At 43.6% G+C, this 16474-nt stretch overlaps 1 protein-coding gene across 2 annotated transcripts in view; it reads left to right on the top strand.

Moving 5' to 3' along the window:
• Nucleotides 1-16474, top strand: part of AGBL1 (ATP/GTP binding protein like 1) — a 366565-nt gene that overhangs the window by 118910 nt on the left and 231181 nt on the right. For both annotated transcript variants that reach the window (XM_033920995.1, XM_033920994.1), the window contains exons 16-17: nucleotides 5531-5678; nucleotides 9796-9949. In XM_033920995.1, coding sequence (XP_033776886.1) covers nucleotides 5531-5678; nucleotides 9796-9949 — 302 coding nt within the window. The remainder of the gene's footprint in view (nucleotides 1-5530; nucleotides 5679-9795; nucleotides 9950-16474) is intronic.

The following is a 16474-nucleotide window of genomic DNA, read 5'->3' as shown; positions in this document are numbered from 1 at the left end:
ATACAAATATACGGACCAACAAAACCCCTGTATCCCCTCCCCTTCACATATATCCCCTCTACTATCAAGAAAACTGAACAAGCCAAGTTATTATGGAATGCTACACAGAAATATCATGTTAACAGAATACTTCAATCCCCAGTTATGTCTCTAGCAGGATATATATTTCAAATCTGATGTATTCTAATGACAAAATAGAAATAAAATTATTTTTTTCTACCTTTTGTTGACTCTGGTTTCTGCTTTCATCTTCTTTTCACTTTTTCCCTTCCAGCATCTGCCCTGTCTCTTCAATCCAGCATCTGCCCGTTCCATTCATTGTCTGCCCTCTCCCCCTTCCATATGTATCTGACTTCTTTCTATGCCCCTCTCCACTGTCCATCCAGCCTGTGCCTCCTCTTTCCTTTGTACATCATTCATTCCAGCTTCACTGCTTTCTCTCCTACACCAGATCTAGCTTCTTTATCCCTCTCTCATTTCTCTGCTGACCCCCTTTCCAGCATCAATCTCTCTCTACTTTCTCATTCCTCTCTCTCCCCTTTCCCTCATCTGATCTCTCCATTCTACCCTGACCCCCTTCCCCTCCTGTAATCTCCCTGCCAGCTGTTTCCTTCCTTTTTTCTTTCTCCCTTCCCTCCTTCATTTTGTCCTTCTCCCTTCCCTCCTCCCCCTATCCAACATTAACTCTCTTCCCATCCCTTTCCCTCCTCCCATCCCAGCAGCATCTCTCCTTCTACCACCCTCCAAGTCCAGTAGCAGTTCTCCCTTTATCCAGCAGCTTCCCAGCCTCCGTGGCTTCCTCCCCTTCCAGCAGCTCTCAGTACTTGCCTGCAGGAAGTTGCCAGTAAATCACTGCCCTGGCAAGTAGGAGAGCTGCTGGGAGGGGAGACAGCCACTGTGAAGGCTCCCCAAGATCTTGCTTGCACACGCTGACCATCTTCCTCCACCTGCAGCTCTCTCCGTTCCACTTGCACCTTCCCTGCGGCCCTCTTCAGCAACTCGGCAGGGGCGGCAATCAAGACAGGCTGCTGACGTCGGGACCTTCACTTTCTGAGTCCCGCATATTTTGTTTCAACTTCCTGTTTCTGAACAGGCGAGACTCGCAGAGGGAAGGCCCCGATGTCGGCAGCCTGTCTTGATCGCCCGAGGCTGGGAGGAATGGCAGTCGGCAGGAACTTGAACTGCTGACTCGATCTGGCCGGCCCTACGTGGACTGGCAGAAATTTTCTGCGGACTGGCGGTTGAAGAACAGTGCCATATATGGTGATTTGGTGTAGGATGGGCTGGGGTAGGCATCTGTGGGAACTCCACTAACTTGGAACATGAGGATGTTACTGGCCAGACTTTACGGTAGATATCCTGCAAACAACGGGACAGTTTGGAACGAGCTTGGATGGCAGCTTCAGCATTTGGAACCTAGGATAATACCAGACTTTATAGTCTAAGGCCCAGAAATATCAAAGACGAGACAAGTTAATCTAATCATGTATTTTAATGAGAATAACTAATGGACAGGCTGGATGGATTGTTCAGGTCTTTATCTGCTGACATTTACTATGTTACTATGTTACCTGGCAGAAACCCAAAGAGTAGCAACTTTCCAGAGCTGAGATTGTGATATCATAATGCCTCATTCCACCAATGCCTAAAAGCCAACCTCAGCAGTGATGTCACAATGGCTTGATTAGATGGCAACTTCAGCATTTGGAACTCAGGACAATACCAGAGTTTGCAGTCTACGGCCCAGAAATATCAAAGAAAGAGACAAGTTAATTGAATCATGAATTTTTAATGAGTATAACTAATGGCAGACTGGATGGACCATGGAGGTTTTTAAATGCTGACATTTACTATGACATGACATTTTAACTAGATTACGGATAACAGAAAATAGCTCTAAAACACATTGAACGATGTTTCACCTGTTTCCGAGTTCTGTATTTACTGAGCTAGTGAGAAACTATGTTTTTGCCACGTTCCTGCTGATGCCGGCAGCTTTCAGCTGCAATTCATTTGTTCTCTCACGTCTGCTTGTCATCACATCGCGAAGAATTCTACCGTGTAACTCAAAAGTGATGAAAATGTTCTCGGTCCTGTACCCGTGTACGGAACATGGTCACAGAGCTTGGTTCAAGCCAGGCATCTTTCAACTCAGTTTAAAATCCCTTTAGACTCCTCCAATTGGCTTGTCATTTGTCCTCAGAGCTGCTGCCGCCTATTATGAGGTGGTGGGGAAGGGGTTGTTTTGGAAAGACAGAGAAATCAGAATGGGAATAGGAGAAGTGGGAGACACATCCGAAGCAATGAGAATATCATGCCATGTCTTCCTGGATGAGATTCATATTCTTTTTTTTTTTCCTTCCACAAAGCAGCCTCTTTGTCTTTATCATTACAATAAAGGGAGAGTGTGGCACAGTGGTTAAAGCCACAGCCTCAGCACCTTGACATTGTGGGTTCAAACTTATGCTGCTCCTTGTGACCCTGGGCAAGTCACTTAATCCCCTCATTGCCCCAGGTAGATTAGATAGATTGTGAGCCTGCTGGGAGAGACAGGGAAAACTGCTTGAGTACCGTATGTAACATAGTAACATAGTAGATGACGGCAGATAAAGACCCGAATGGTCCATCCAGTCTGCACAACCTGATTAAATTTAAATTTTTTAATTTTTTCTTCTTAGCTATTTCTGGGCAAGAAAAATGGGTGACGGGACAATCCAGCGCTGACAGTTCGGCGCAAGACAAAAGCGCGCCGTGGAAAAACTTAGTTTTAAAGAGCTCTGACGGGAGGTGTGTGTGTGTGGGGGGGTAGGGGTAACCCCCCCCCCACACTTTACTGCATACTGTTCATGCTGCTGTTGAGGGAGTGTGGGGGTGCAACCCCCCACATTATAGAGAAAACGGAACTTTTCCCCCCAAAAAATCGGAAAAAGTTCAGTTTCCTCTATAATGGAGGGTTCCAACCCCCCCCCCCCCCCAACAGCGGCATGAACACTATGCAGTAAAGTGTGTGTGTGTATGGGGGTTTTTCCCCCCCCACACACACACCCTGCTTCGGAGCTCTTTAAAACTAAGTTTTCCCATGGCACGCTGGTGTCTTGCGCTGAATTGTCTGCCCTCCATTGTCAGCACGCTGGTGTGTCACGCGCGACTGACTATGAACCAAAAAATGCATTAAGCTAGTCCATTTAAAAAAAAAAAAAGGTATCCTTAAGGTATTTATGTATTGCCTGTCATAAGAACATAAGCAATGCCTCTGCTGGGTCAGACCTGAGGTCCATCGTGCCCAGCAGTCCGCTCACGCGGCGGCCCAACAGGTCCAGGACCTGTGCAGTAATCCTCTATCTATACCCCTCTATCCCCTTTTCCAGCAGGAAATTGTCCAATCCTTTCTTGAACCCCAGTACCGTACTCTGCCCTATTATGATCTCTTGAAGCGCATTGGCTAAGGCTCTTAACATTTGCATCTCCTCTTCCTATAGGCTAAGGCTCTTTGCACCTGCATTGTGATGTCATAGAGCTTTATGGTTATAGAAACCTAGAAACATGATGGCAGATAAAGGCCAAATGGTCCATCCGCAGCATCCACTATCTCCTCCTCTCCCTATTGGCTAAGGTTCTTAACATTTGCATCTCCTCTTCCTATAGGCTAAGGCTCTTTGCACCTGCATTGTGATGTCACAGAACTTTAGTAACATAGAAACATGATGGCAGATAAAGGCCAAATGGCCCATCCACAGCATCCACTATCTCCTCCTCTCCCATAAGAACATAAGCAATGCCTCTGCTGGGTCAGACCTGAGGTCCATCGTGCCTAGCAGTCCGCTCACGCGGCGGCCCAACAGGTCCAGGACCTGTGCAGTCATCCTCTATCTATACCCCTCTATCCCCTTTTCCAGCAGGAAATTGTCCAATCCTTTCTTAAACCCCAGTACCATTCTCTGCCCTATTACGCCCTCTGGAAGCGCATTCCAGGTGTCCACCACTCGTTGGGTAAAGAAGAACTTCCTAGCATTCATTCTGAATCTGTCCCCTGTCAGTTACCTAAGTGGTTTATAAACAGGTACTCAAGCATTTCTCCATCTATCCCAGAGGACTCACAATCTACCTAATGTACATGGGGTAATAGAGGATTGAGTGACTTGCCCAGACATCCGGATTTCCCCGGACATATCTCCTTTTCGAGGACATGTCCGGGGGTCCGGACGGCTTTTAAAAACCTATTGCATGGTCTGGGTTTTGGAAAAGCTTTCCAGCTAGCAGGGTCATAAGGGGCAGCGTGGGATCTGAACCCACCACCTCAGGGTGCTGAGGCTGTTGCTCCAACCACTGCACCACCACTCCTTCCTCCTTCATGTTTTGTTTTATTTCTTCCCCTCTCTCTCTTTCCTCCCCTTTGTAAGTCGCCTTGAGCCTGAATAGGTATGCACGACGCACAAATAGAAGATTAGATTAGATTACCAGGGGAAAAGATTGAAACCTGGCTCTAGAATTGATTCTTTCTTTATTGGGAGATGTGTACAAATCTCTGGTGAGTCCCCGTTTAGAGCACCATGTGCAATTCTGGAGACCAGCAAGATATAGACATGACGGAGCCAGTCCAGAGGACAGTTACTGAAACAGTCTATATCACTGTTTTTCCAACCTTTTTACACCTACGGTCTGGCAGAAATAAAAGAATTATTCTGTGGACCGGCGGTTGAAGAACACTGGGCTAAGTCGTGGGCCAGATCCCATCTCTACCCAATCTCCACCCCAGACCTAACCCCCATAAGAGTACTAATTTCACCTTGCACGTCCCGTGCCTCATCTGGAATCCTTCCCTCTGACGTTGCAACGTCAGAGAGAAGGCTTCCGGTTCAGGTGCAGGATGCCCGTAGGAGCCGCTGCCCGTGGCTTTGTCCACTGAATCAGTGAGGAAGAGGGAGCTGGCTCGAAGATAACGCTGCATTGATCGCACCGTGGACCGGTGGTTGAAGAACACTGTTTTGGGCCTAATGCACGTGCTGGCCCTGTGGACTGGCAGGAAATTTCTGTGGACCGGCACTGGTCCGTGGACCGGTGGTTGAAGAACACTGGTTTATATCATAAAGCATATAGGGACGGACTTAAAGATCTCAACATTTAAGCAAAGGCAGGAGAGGGTAGATATAATGCAGACATTTAAATACCTTTGTGACATAAATGCATGGTGGGGTGGAGGGGGGGGGGGGAAGGAGTGAGGGGGTAGAAAGGACGAGTGCCTGTGCCCTCACCAAGATGGCACCCGGGGCAGAACACCCCCCCCCCCCTCACTACACCACCGATTGTATCTGAATTTAAGAGGGAATGGAGCAAGCACATCAGATCTCAGAGCGAGGAAGGGATAGGGCATGGTGTGGTTGGATAGGCTGGATGGGCCACGTGGTCCCTTATCTGCTGTCATTTTTTCTGTTTCTCATATGACAATGTTGATTTTTGACATGTGACAACATATGCAATGTGTCTGACTTTTTGCTTATGCATTTTAATATTATACCTTCGTTGTTTCTAGAAATTTCTATTGCCGAGGTGCTGCATCAGTACTTGGAGAGCTAAAAGGAAAAGGTTACTACACTCTTACCTTTACCATCACGTTTCCTCATGATGAAGATATCTGTTATTTGGCCTATTTCTACCCCTATACATACTCTGCACTTCTGGTAATTTGTTCCAGCTTTTGTACTTGATTTTGGTTATTTGTTTAGGTTTATTAAAAACTTTCTATACCGCATAACAGCCTAAAAAAGGATCCAAGTGGTGTACAATATAACACATATTCAACAAGAAAGGAACTCCGTTTAAAAATAGGATAGAAAAGAGTAAAAGCAAAAATTAAAAATATATATATATATTTTTTGCTTTTAAAAATGGCGAGCGTTCAACATCTCCATCATAATAACAATTCAGATAAAAACAGTAAATCTTAATAAACTATAATTAATACATACAATTAAAAAATTTAACCATATCAAAAATTAATCTTTATATTAGTACAAATTACAGATTACAGTCCCAAACTCAATTATTCAATTTGAGAAAGCCAATTGAAAAAAATGCGCATTTAGATGTCTTTTTTAAAATTTATAGATTCTTCTTTTCTCGAATCTATGGGCAGATTATTCCATAACCATGGAACTAAATAGAAGAATGCACAATCTCTAGTTGACGCAAGATGTGCCTTTGAAATATGGGTAACAACTACCCTATTGTCATTCAGAGATTGTAATAAACACCTTGAGGCATAAAATAACACCAAGTTAGAAAGATATGAAGGCTGTAGCTGAAATAATGCTCTATGTGCCAACATCAAGATCGCCAATGGAATTTTAAATATAACGGTGTCGTATGATCATGGATATGTTCATGGCCTAATAATTAATTAGTAGGATTTTTTGTGAAGGAGGATGAATGGAATAATAAAATATTGATGGGGAGTAAATTTGGTGAGATCCATGCCATTGTAATCAAATACAGACCACCCCCCCAGTTGTGCATAGAACAGTGATTCTTAAACCTGTCCTAGGGCACCCCCCAACTAGTCAGGTTTTCAAGATATCCCTATGCAGGCAGATTTGCATACCTGTCACCTCTAATCATATGCAAATCTGCCTCATGCATATTCATTAGAGATATCTTGAAATGTAGGCCTTCAAAACTATGTTCATTTCCGATGCCTATGTTTGACGGTGGCTGCAAATAAAATGGCGCCGTTGCATGAGACTGACGTGCAAATGGTGTCGTTTGTGGAGGCACTGGCCAATCATGTCGCCGTTGTCAGAAGCTAGCTCCCCCCAAGATGAGCATCAGGATTTACATCTGCCCCGGGGGGCATCTGGGTTTTATGAAAGTGCTCAGTGGCGCCATCTTCCAGCCTTTCCAAGATTCTACATTTTTTTTTTTTTTTAAATTTATGTAATTCTTTTTTATTAAGAAAATTGTAGTAAAGTACAAATACACATTCCAAACGAAACAATAGTACAAAGTCAACATCAGACAAAAAAAAAAAAGTATCAGCACTTTTATATGTATGTTCTGAAATACTGTACCATGTGTCAGTACATATTTGTGTTATGTTACAGAATTGCTTCGGTTGATATTGTAAATCTGGTTTCATCTGAGCTGAGTAGGAGCTCTCCTATAGTTCTGCAAGAAGGGGGTGCTGACAGACAAGTTTCTGAGGTCTCCAGGGAACCTGCCTGTCCATGGGATTTGAGAATACAGCGTTCCCTAGTGATAGCAAAGCAGCTAGAGGATAGCTTCTCAGCTTAGAGGGGACAGCGATGGTAAACAGAGGCAGTTGCAAAATCCATCTGCTATTGCACACACCTGATATGTCCATTCCTGCATGTATTTTGAACAAGGCCCTAACAGATTTTGACATGCGCCAACCTGGAAGTCTCAACTCCAGTTTCTACTTTTTAACATCTGCCTTCACATATTACTGCTAATAAAATGCCACTGTCAACCAGTCTCATTATCAGCAGACACTTTCAATAGCTTATCTATAAGAGATGTTTGTAAGTTGTGTAACAGTTAAGGCCTCTTGTCTAACAAATCAAGTTAGAATGTTTTCAATTAAGGTTATATATCACTAAGGGTTTTTTTTCTTCATCAACAGCAAATGCTCTGAAAAGCAGAACATATCCAAAATCGCTGAGATTAAGTCTTTGCTCTTTAAATATACTTAGGGTCTCCCTGAGATCTTCCCTTGGGATCCAATTATTTCTTAGCGTTATTGCATTATTGCATAAATGAGTAGAACATCATTAAGCTCTGTGATGTAATGATTTGCCCAGTATGTCGTGCAATATTATAAATTGCATGAGATATTTTGAAAAATAAAATTATGGACTAAGGACCATATTTTATAAATCAGGGGTGTCCAACCTGTAGCCCAAGGGCCGCATGCGGCCCCATGAAGTATTTTGTGCGGCCCGGTTGAGGGCGATGCAGTGTTTTCCTCTGCTGCCCCTGGGGGTTTACCGTCGTGCCAGCTCCCTCCTCTGTCTTGCTGCAGCGTTTGCGCATTTGTGCAGCCCCAGAAACATTTTTTTCGGCCAATGCGGCCCAGGGAAGCCAAAAGGTTGGACACCCCTGTTATAAATGGTTGCTACTATTTGGGTTTTTGCCAGGTACTAGTGACCTGAATTCGCCACTGTGAAGACTGGCTACTGGACTAGATGGACCATTGGTCTGATCCGGTATGACTATTCTTATGTTCTTATTAGGCTAGGGTTACCATATTTTCCTCTGGGAAACCCCGGGCACATGACCACGCCCCGTTTTGCCTTAGCCCCACCCAGTTCCGCCTCCAGCCCGGCCCCCACAAAGCCTCCTCTCTTCTTCTGGACGAGCCTCAGCCACGTCTGGAGGGCCTGGAGCATGCGCGGCAAGAGCTCCTTGGGACTTTCTAAAACCCGGACAAATGCCGGGTTTTGGAAAGTCCATCTGGGAGCCCGGACAGTCCTCTAAAAAGAGGACATGTCTGGGTTTTCCTGGACATCTGTTAATCCTATGTTAGGCGCCACTAGGCTACAGCTGCCCAGCAATACCTAACTTTGGGATCCGGGCCTAACTTTTATTTTTGAGTTGGCTTATTCGGTGTGGTATTTGACCTTGCCGGTTTTCATCCAATCCCCTCCCCCAAAAATCAATAATTAAACAATTTATGAGTTTGTCACCAAACTCTTAGGACGCCTAGCGACGCTTAAGTGGTGGTGCCCATCTCAAACATTAGGCGTGTTATGGACAGTGACCAGCTGTGGTTGCCTTAGGCATCATTAGGTATCCAACACAGACGCCGCCAAATTAGGCGAGTGAAAAGCTGGCCTAACGGAGCGGCGCCTATTTCGGGGACGCTTAGTTTGCTTAGCCGCCGCTAGGCATGATTCTATAAACGGTGAGTAGCAATTGATTGGCAACCGCTCCACGTGGTGCCTGGAATGTAGGTGCCGCTAGGTGCTAGAATCCGGGCCGGAGTGACAATCTCCTGTATATTTTCTATATTTATTTATTTAGATTTTTATCCCATCCTCCCAAAGGCTCAGAACGGGTTACAATAAGACATTCACAGAGTATAATGAGGGGGTGAGGTTACAAACAGGACAAAATCCCCCCCCCCCATTCTACAAGTGGTGTTTTGAGTTGCGTGTGCAAATTCGGGCCCATGCCCAAATTGTGCGCGCGATAGGGCGTGTCAATTTTAGGGGTGGAATTTTATTTTTTTCAAATTTTACAAGCTACAAGTGACTGCAACTTAATTGAATAACGAGCCAATTAACGCTGATTAATAGGCTTCTTAACAAGCAATTAGCGTTAATTGGTTTTAATTTAAATTTATGGGTGATGTCAAAAAGGAGGCGCGGAATAGTGAAAGTCATGGGTGGATTGTGGGCATTCCTCAGAGTTACGTGCATAATTATAGAATAAGGTTTTTGTTGGTACAAATGGTCACACTTAAAGTTACGAGGCCAGAGAGATGTCCATTCCAATCATATATATCTTTATTGCATGGATACTGTCCCTACAAGGATCCTAGTTTTAGGAACGCATAAAATTCTTTTTAAACTTTGCTCAGCTCCTTTGGTGTCGTAGAATAATCTCCAGAGCAGGCTGACTTAGGGCTCCCAGTCTAGGGCATTTCAAAAGAAACAATTGAGGCCATCCCTTAATGTGGTTAAAGGGAATATAGATTAATAAAAAGGATTGATCTGAGAAAACGACAATCGTATATGTACGGATATCTAATGCTAATAGGCCCAATCTTCATTTTATCAGTCCCATATTAATCTGCTGGAGCAAAGACGTGATGCCAAGAAAATCTACTTCACCCAGCAGATACTGTGCACAACAGTTGGAGGAAATCCATGCCCGCTGGTGACTGTCACTGCAATGCCTGAGTCTAGAAGACCTGAACACATCCAGCAATTCTGTAAGTCAAACGACATGACGGGGTGGTTGGAAGGCGGTTGTTGTCTGTTATGATTTTCTCTCTTTCAGTGAGCTTAGTAATAAGTATGAATTGGCAGCTAGATAGGCCATTTTCTCTGTTGTCATGTTATGTTTACACTTCTCCCTCCCTATTCGCAGGGATAAGGGCCAGAGCCGGCCCGCGAATAACTTTTGGCTGGCTCTGACCCACCCCTGGACCTTACCTGGTGGTCTAGCGGTGACGCGGGGCAGGAGCGTTCTTCCTACACTCCTGCCCCATGCAGAGCCATGCTGCTGAGTTCCCGTGGTCTCGCGAGACTACAACCACCATGCTCCGATCGCCCTCATGCAACCTCCGATTGCCCCCCGCCTCTGATCGCTTCCCTCCGCCTCCAATCGACCCCCCCCCCCTCCGCCGCCTCTGATCACCTCCCAACACCTCCAATCGGATAGGGAGGGGGAAGTGTATTATCATTTGTTCTACTGCATCACCATATTACAGACCTCGGCGGTTTACATTCTAAATGATAGAATCTATAATTTCTATCTAAATTCTTTCCGTGGTACACAAACTCATAAATAAATATTTGAGTTTTTGAATGTGGGGATACATTAAGGACCATATTATATAAACAGTGCCTTAATTTATGCACTGAACTATAAGAAAAAACAGACTGACTCAATAATATACACAGCCTAAGAGGAGGGCTCGCTATACAAAAACTTAGCTCAGAGAAATAAAACTCTGAAGAGGGAGAGGTTACCCCCTCTTGGGAAAAGGGTTTGTCTTCCAATCATTGCTTAATCAATGTTAAAAGCGAGACCAGCTCAAAGGTGTAAAAGTGTATCAACTAAGTTTGTAACACTTGATTACTTAATTGAAACTACTGTATGCAAATAGGTCAAAAGAAACTTTCTTGCAATTCAGGTTGCCACTAATACTTTCAACTTAGCTGAAGAGCTTGACTTGATTCAAATAGCAAAAGCTATGTGGGGTCCCGACGCGGCCCCGTTTTTGTTAGATCGGATTTGTTAGATCGGATTCAGTTTTTGTTAGATCTTGCTAAAATAGCATTGGGTATGAATTATTTTCAATTTGATTCTGATTTTTACCAACAGATTAAGGGCACAGCCATGGGGTCTAAAATGGCCCCTTCCATCGCATGCCTTTATGTGTCTCAATTTGAGGCAAAATTTTTGTACCCTTCTGAATTTTGGGAATTTTTCCTTTTTTGGAAGAGATATATAGATGATGTGTTGGCTGTTTGGATTGGCACTTTTGAGAATCTGACCCGTTTTTTTTGATTGGCTTAACTCTTGTGATCCCAATTTACAGTTTACCATGACTACGGACCCTTTCCGGGTCTCTTTTTTGGACATTAATATTACGCTGACCAATGGCTGTTTTCATACTACTATCTATCGTATGCCTACTGATAGGAACAATTTGCTACAGTATGACAGCTTCCACCCCAAACATCTTAGGAACAATATACCTACTGGACAATTTTTGCATTTGAGAAGACTCTGTTCTACGGTGGAAGAATATGTCCATAGAGCTGATGAAGTCACTCAAAGATTTTTAATCAAGGGCTATCCTCCTACAGTGCTTAAGAAAGCTTACAAACGCGGCTTATATGCTAATCGCTCTCTGTTATTACAAGTGCAGCATGAATCAGAAACCAGGTCATTGGTCTGTGTGTTACCTTATTCCATCCATGCCTTCCAAATCAAGAAAATCATTAAGAAACATTGGTCTATTATGCAGTATCATGAAGCTTTTCAAGAACCCCCCAGATTTGCCTTTTCTAAATCTCCTAACCTCAGATTGCAATTGACACATTCCCAGTTTTTGAGATCAGGGGTTTTTAACCCTGTGAGGGGTCAACATAGTAACATAGTAACATAGTAGATGACGGCAGATAAAGACCCGAATGGTCCATCCAGTCTGCCCAACCTGATTCAACATTCCCCTTGTGGACATTGCAAAGTGTGCCCGTTAAGTGTCACTACTCATCAAATGTCATTGTCCTCACGATTTAAATACACTCAACATGAGACTAACTGTGATTCTCATCATGTAGTTTATGCTATCTCGTGCCCTTGCCAGCTGGTTTATGTGGGAAGTACGACCCGCCCTTTGAAGCTTCGCATCAGTGAACATATGAGCCGCATACGCACTGTTGTACATGAAGCCCCCCTGGTTCATCACTGGCACAGTAAGAAACATGCCTTGTCTGATCTTAGGTTTACAGTATTAGACCGTTACTGTACCAATAGGGGTGGCGATACAGCGCAAATGCTGTGGAGGAGAGAGCAGAAGTGGATTTTTAATTTGAACACTCTCCACCCGAATGGCCTCAATAATGAGATCGAATGGGTTGCTTTCCTCTAGCCCGGTCTGGCTTGTCCAACTTTTTTGTTTTTGCTTTGCTTTACACTTTTGAAGTTCTGCTTATGTCAGGAATTTTTTGCTTATGTCAGAGTTTTTGTGCTTATGTCAGAGGCTTTTTCATGATGTCATCATGTTCATTAAGTCCGGTCGCCTCCCCCCTCCAGTTTATAAGCCGGAGTGGATGCCGGCGTCCTCTGTTGCATGAAATACTTTTCTACATTTTGCACGGTATGTAAATTGTTGTGCTCCTTCCTTTATGGTAGTTGTAAAGCATTTTATTTTAGCTTGGGTATGTGGTTTCATGAAGCTTTTAGCCCATATCTATAGCGCTTTTGACATTTATATTTTTTTGCATTTCAGATTTTTTGAGCAGTGCTATGGTTATTACCTGTCTTCAGAATCAAGTTCCTTTTTCTGGCGGGGTCTCCTGAAGCAGACACCGAAATGGGGCCGCGTCGGGACCCCACATAGCTTTTGCTATTTGAATCAAGTCAAGCTCTTAAGCTAAGTTGAAAGTATTAGTGGCAACCTGAATTGCAAGAAAGTTTCTTTTGACCTATTTGCATACAGTAGTTTCAATTAAGTAATCAAGTGTTACAAACTTAGTTGATACACTTTTACACCTTTGAGCTGGTCTCGCTTTTAACATTGATTAAGCAATGATTGGAAGACAAACTCTTTTCCCAAGAGGGGGTAACCTCTCCCTCTTCAGAGTTTTATTTCTCTGAGCTAAGTTTTTGTATAGCGAGCCCTCCTCTTAGGCTGTGTATATTATTGAGTCAGTCTGTTTTTTCTTATAGTTCAGTGCTTTTTCTGACTCTTAGCAATCTAGTCCCTGCTGAAGTTATAACTTAATTTATGCACTGGCAACTGGAGCCTGCGTTAAATGCAAAATGCCGCTTAAAAGTGGTTAAAAAAAAAATTCAAGGGTCCTAACTGAGGAATATCGACTCTTGAAAAAGGTACGTGCTGCTGAAACACTGGACGTGTTGAGTCCAAATCTAATAAAGCTCTCAACAAGTTGAATAATATCCTGGCTGGTGACATCCCTCCCAAGCTCCACCCAAATGCCCCCCCCCTTCCAATTAGGGGCTAGGGCACTTAGGCCATGATTCTGGAAGCGGCACCAAAAGATTGGCAGCGGTAGTCACTCTTCTGGCACCTAAAGTCAATGGAGGTGTCTTTAATTCTGGAAATGACCTTGGGCACGAATCAAGTCAAACGTAGGTGCCTTCAAAACCCCGGCCTACATTTCTGGCGCCTATGTTTGATCTGGCCGTGATTCTGCGACCGGCGTTGGTGCTTCAATTAGTTAAAAATACTAAAATTCTAGGAGTAATTTTTGATAATAAACTCAATTATCATGATCACATTAGTAGTATTGTTAAAACCACCTTCTATAGATTGCGGAAAATTCGATCTATTTCTAAATTCCTCTGTCCTAGAGCACTTAATATTCTTATTCACTCTCTGGTGATGTCTAAAATCGATTACTGCAATTCATTATTTACAGGAATTACGTTACAAGAAATTAAACGTTTACAAATTATTCAAAATGCTTCTATTAAATTAATAACAAAATCTAAAAATTCGATCATGTGACACCACTCCTTAAAAAGGCTCATTGGCTTCCAGTAATACACAGAATTACACACAAATTATGTACTATTATCTTTAAAACATTAGAAAATAAGACTCCAGCATTTTTATTCAGACTACTTATTCCATATTCTGTTAAAAGAACTTTAAGATCTAGTGAACGGAATCTTTTATCAATTCCTACGTTAAAAGTAATCGGCACAAGAAGACAATTTATCTTCTCATGTACAGCTCCCCAGATCTGGAATGTGCTTCCTATGTTTTTACGGGAGGAGAAAGAGTTTGGGAAATTTAAAAGCGAATTAAAAACCTTCTTGTTTAAAGACGCATTTGCAAATTAATTAAATTTTATTATACAGTGTTACTCTAGTTAATTATTTTTTACTCATTTTTTAATTTCCTTATGTGTTTTCCCTGTATGTTCTTTCTTTACTATAAAAAATGTATTTCTCTTCCTCTTTCCCTTTGTTTTTGTTATAATTGATAAATTGTATGTAATGTTTTCGTTTTCTTATGTGTATATTTTATTGTACATCGCTTAGAAATCTGATTAAGCGATTCAACAAGCAACCTAATAAACTTGAAACTTGAAACTTGAAACTTGATTGACATGTGGCTGGCGTTGACTTTGGAGGCGCCCGTTGATACCGGCGCAGGTTGCAGAATCTGGCTCTTAGGCACTATCTTATACATCGGCAACGGTCAATTAATGGCACCTTTGACATACCAAGTGACATACACCGCTAGGCAACAGTAGCTGGATAAGAATTGGGCTTTCCTGATTGTTAGCCTAATGCACCAACCATTAGGGCTACACCTAGGGCACGATTAACCAATAGGCCAAGTAGGCACGTGCCTAAGGCCCGAAATGGTCAGGGGGCCCCGATGAAGGAGGGCATCAACATTGTTTTTTCCAAACGGCGATGGGCCCCTCCAGCATCGATTGGCAACATGCCCCCCCCCCCCGATTGGCAACGTGGCCCCCCCCCCATCGACGGAAAGTAAGACAAGCAAGCAACGCGGGTAAGAAAGGCAACGGGAACTGTAATTGTGCAAGCGGTGCTGCTTGCCCAAAGCTTCCCTCTGAGGCAGCTTCCTGTTTCCGCCTGGGCGCATGATGTGGTGGGGCGGAGCAGGGGGGCCCAGTGTACTTGTGTGCCTAGGGGCCCTCGACGAATTAATCCTGCCCTGGGCACGATAGGATCTATTTGAAAATGAAACGTGTATTCAAAAAGAGAGCAGGATGGCTTACAGTCAGCATACGAATAGCACAGTACAGGGTGCCCACAAAAAAGCTCCTTGATTTTAAATGGTTACAAAACCAAAATTTATTGGAATATTCTTTCAGTTTCATCAGCTCATAAAGTTTCAGATGGTATCTGTTGATTACCTACACTCGATGTGCGCCCCACCTGTTACTTGGCAAATATCGATGCGATAATGGAGCTCTGATCAGACTTTCCGATGCATATCCGGCGCGATTGCGTTTACAGCTTCAGTGACGCGTTCCTGCAGATCATCCATAGTTGCGAGTAGTGGAGGTACATACACTCTGTCTTTCACGTATCCCCCCCCAAAGGAAAAACATCACAAACAGTAATGTCCGGTGATCTCGGGGGCCACTTGAGGAACACCTGGTCATTTTGTCGCGTTGCATTGTCTGAAGGTTGTAACTTCTGCACCAATTGCAACTTCTAAGTGTGAAAGTGCGAGCGATTGTGTAAGATCTTGCTAACCGCGCTTTTTGGGACTTGTATTTGCTGTCATCTTATTTATAAACATATTCCAATAAGTTTTGATTTTGTAACCATTTAAAATCAAGGAGTGTTTTTGTGGGCACCCTGTGCAATGCAGCAGAGGTGGGATTTTATTGACTGATCTTCTGTTTGCCTTTTGTGACAGAGGAGATTGGATTTGTTGGGCATCGGCAAATGAAAGATCACCTGGATCAAAATGAAATATTCCACCTTCAGCAATATGGATTCCAGGCTAAGTGCGGAGCTGAAACGTTGTCACTGTAGGCAATTGATCACTGGATTATGACCTTAGAATTTCATTTAGCCTTGGTTGCTCTTTTTTGGGGGGGGAGATCAGGATACCTGATATTGTATAACAATGGTTGGTTGCATATCGTTTAAAAGGACTGGGTTTTATTTTTCAAATAAACAGTTTATGGTACAAATTTATTCATTAACAAATTATACGAGGACGTGCAACATATAATATGTTCATATAATGAGTCAAAATGTGTGATCGTGGCACCGAGGTATCCCCCCTCTTCCAACCCAGCATGCACCCCAAAACCTCCCTCACAGAACGGAACGGCTCAGGTTTAGAAAAGGGCAAAGTCTCCCGGAGGCACGTTCAAGGACTTAGCGGGCAAAAGACGACTTGAGCTCCAACGCTAGCCGCCAGTAACCCGCCAAAATGGTGAGGAAAAATCTGTGTTCACCGTGGCTATGGGGACAAGGCTATTCACCGCCCCGTGGACTGGTGAATGGCCTAGTCCCCGCAGTTAAGGGAGGGAACGCG

The sequence above is a fragment of the Geotrypetes seraphini genome, chromosome 14 (assembly GCF_902459505.1).
Source record: "Geotrypetes seraphini chromosome 14, aGeoSer1.1, whole genome shotgun sequence".
NCBI lineage: Eukaryota > Metazoa > Chordata > Amphibia > Gymnophiona > Dermophiidae > Geotrypetes > Geotrypetes seraphini.
This window is presented reverse-complemented; position numbering and strand designations above follow the sequence as displayed.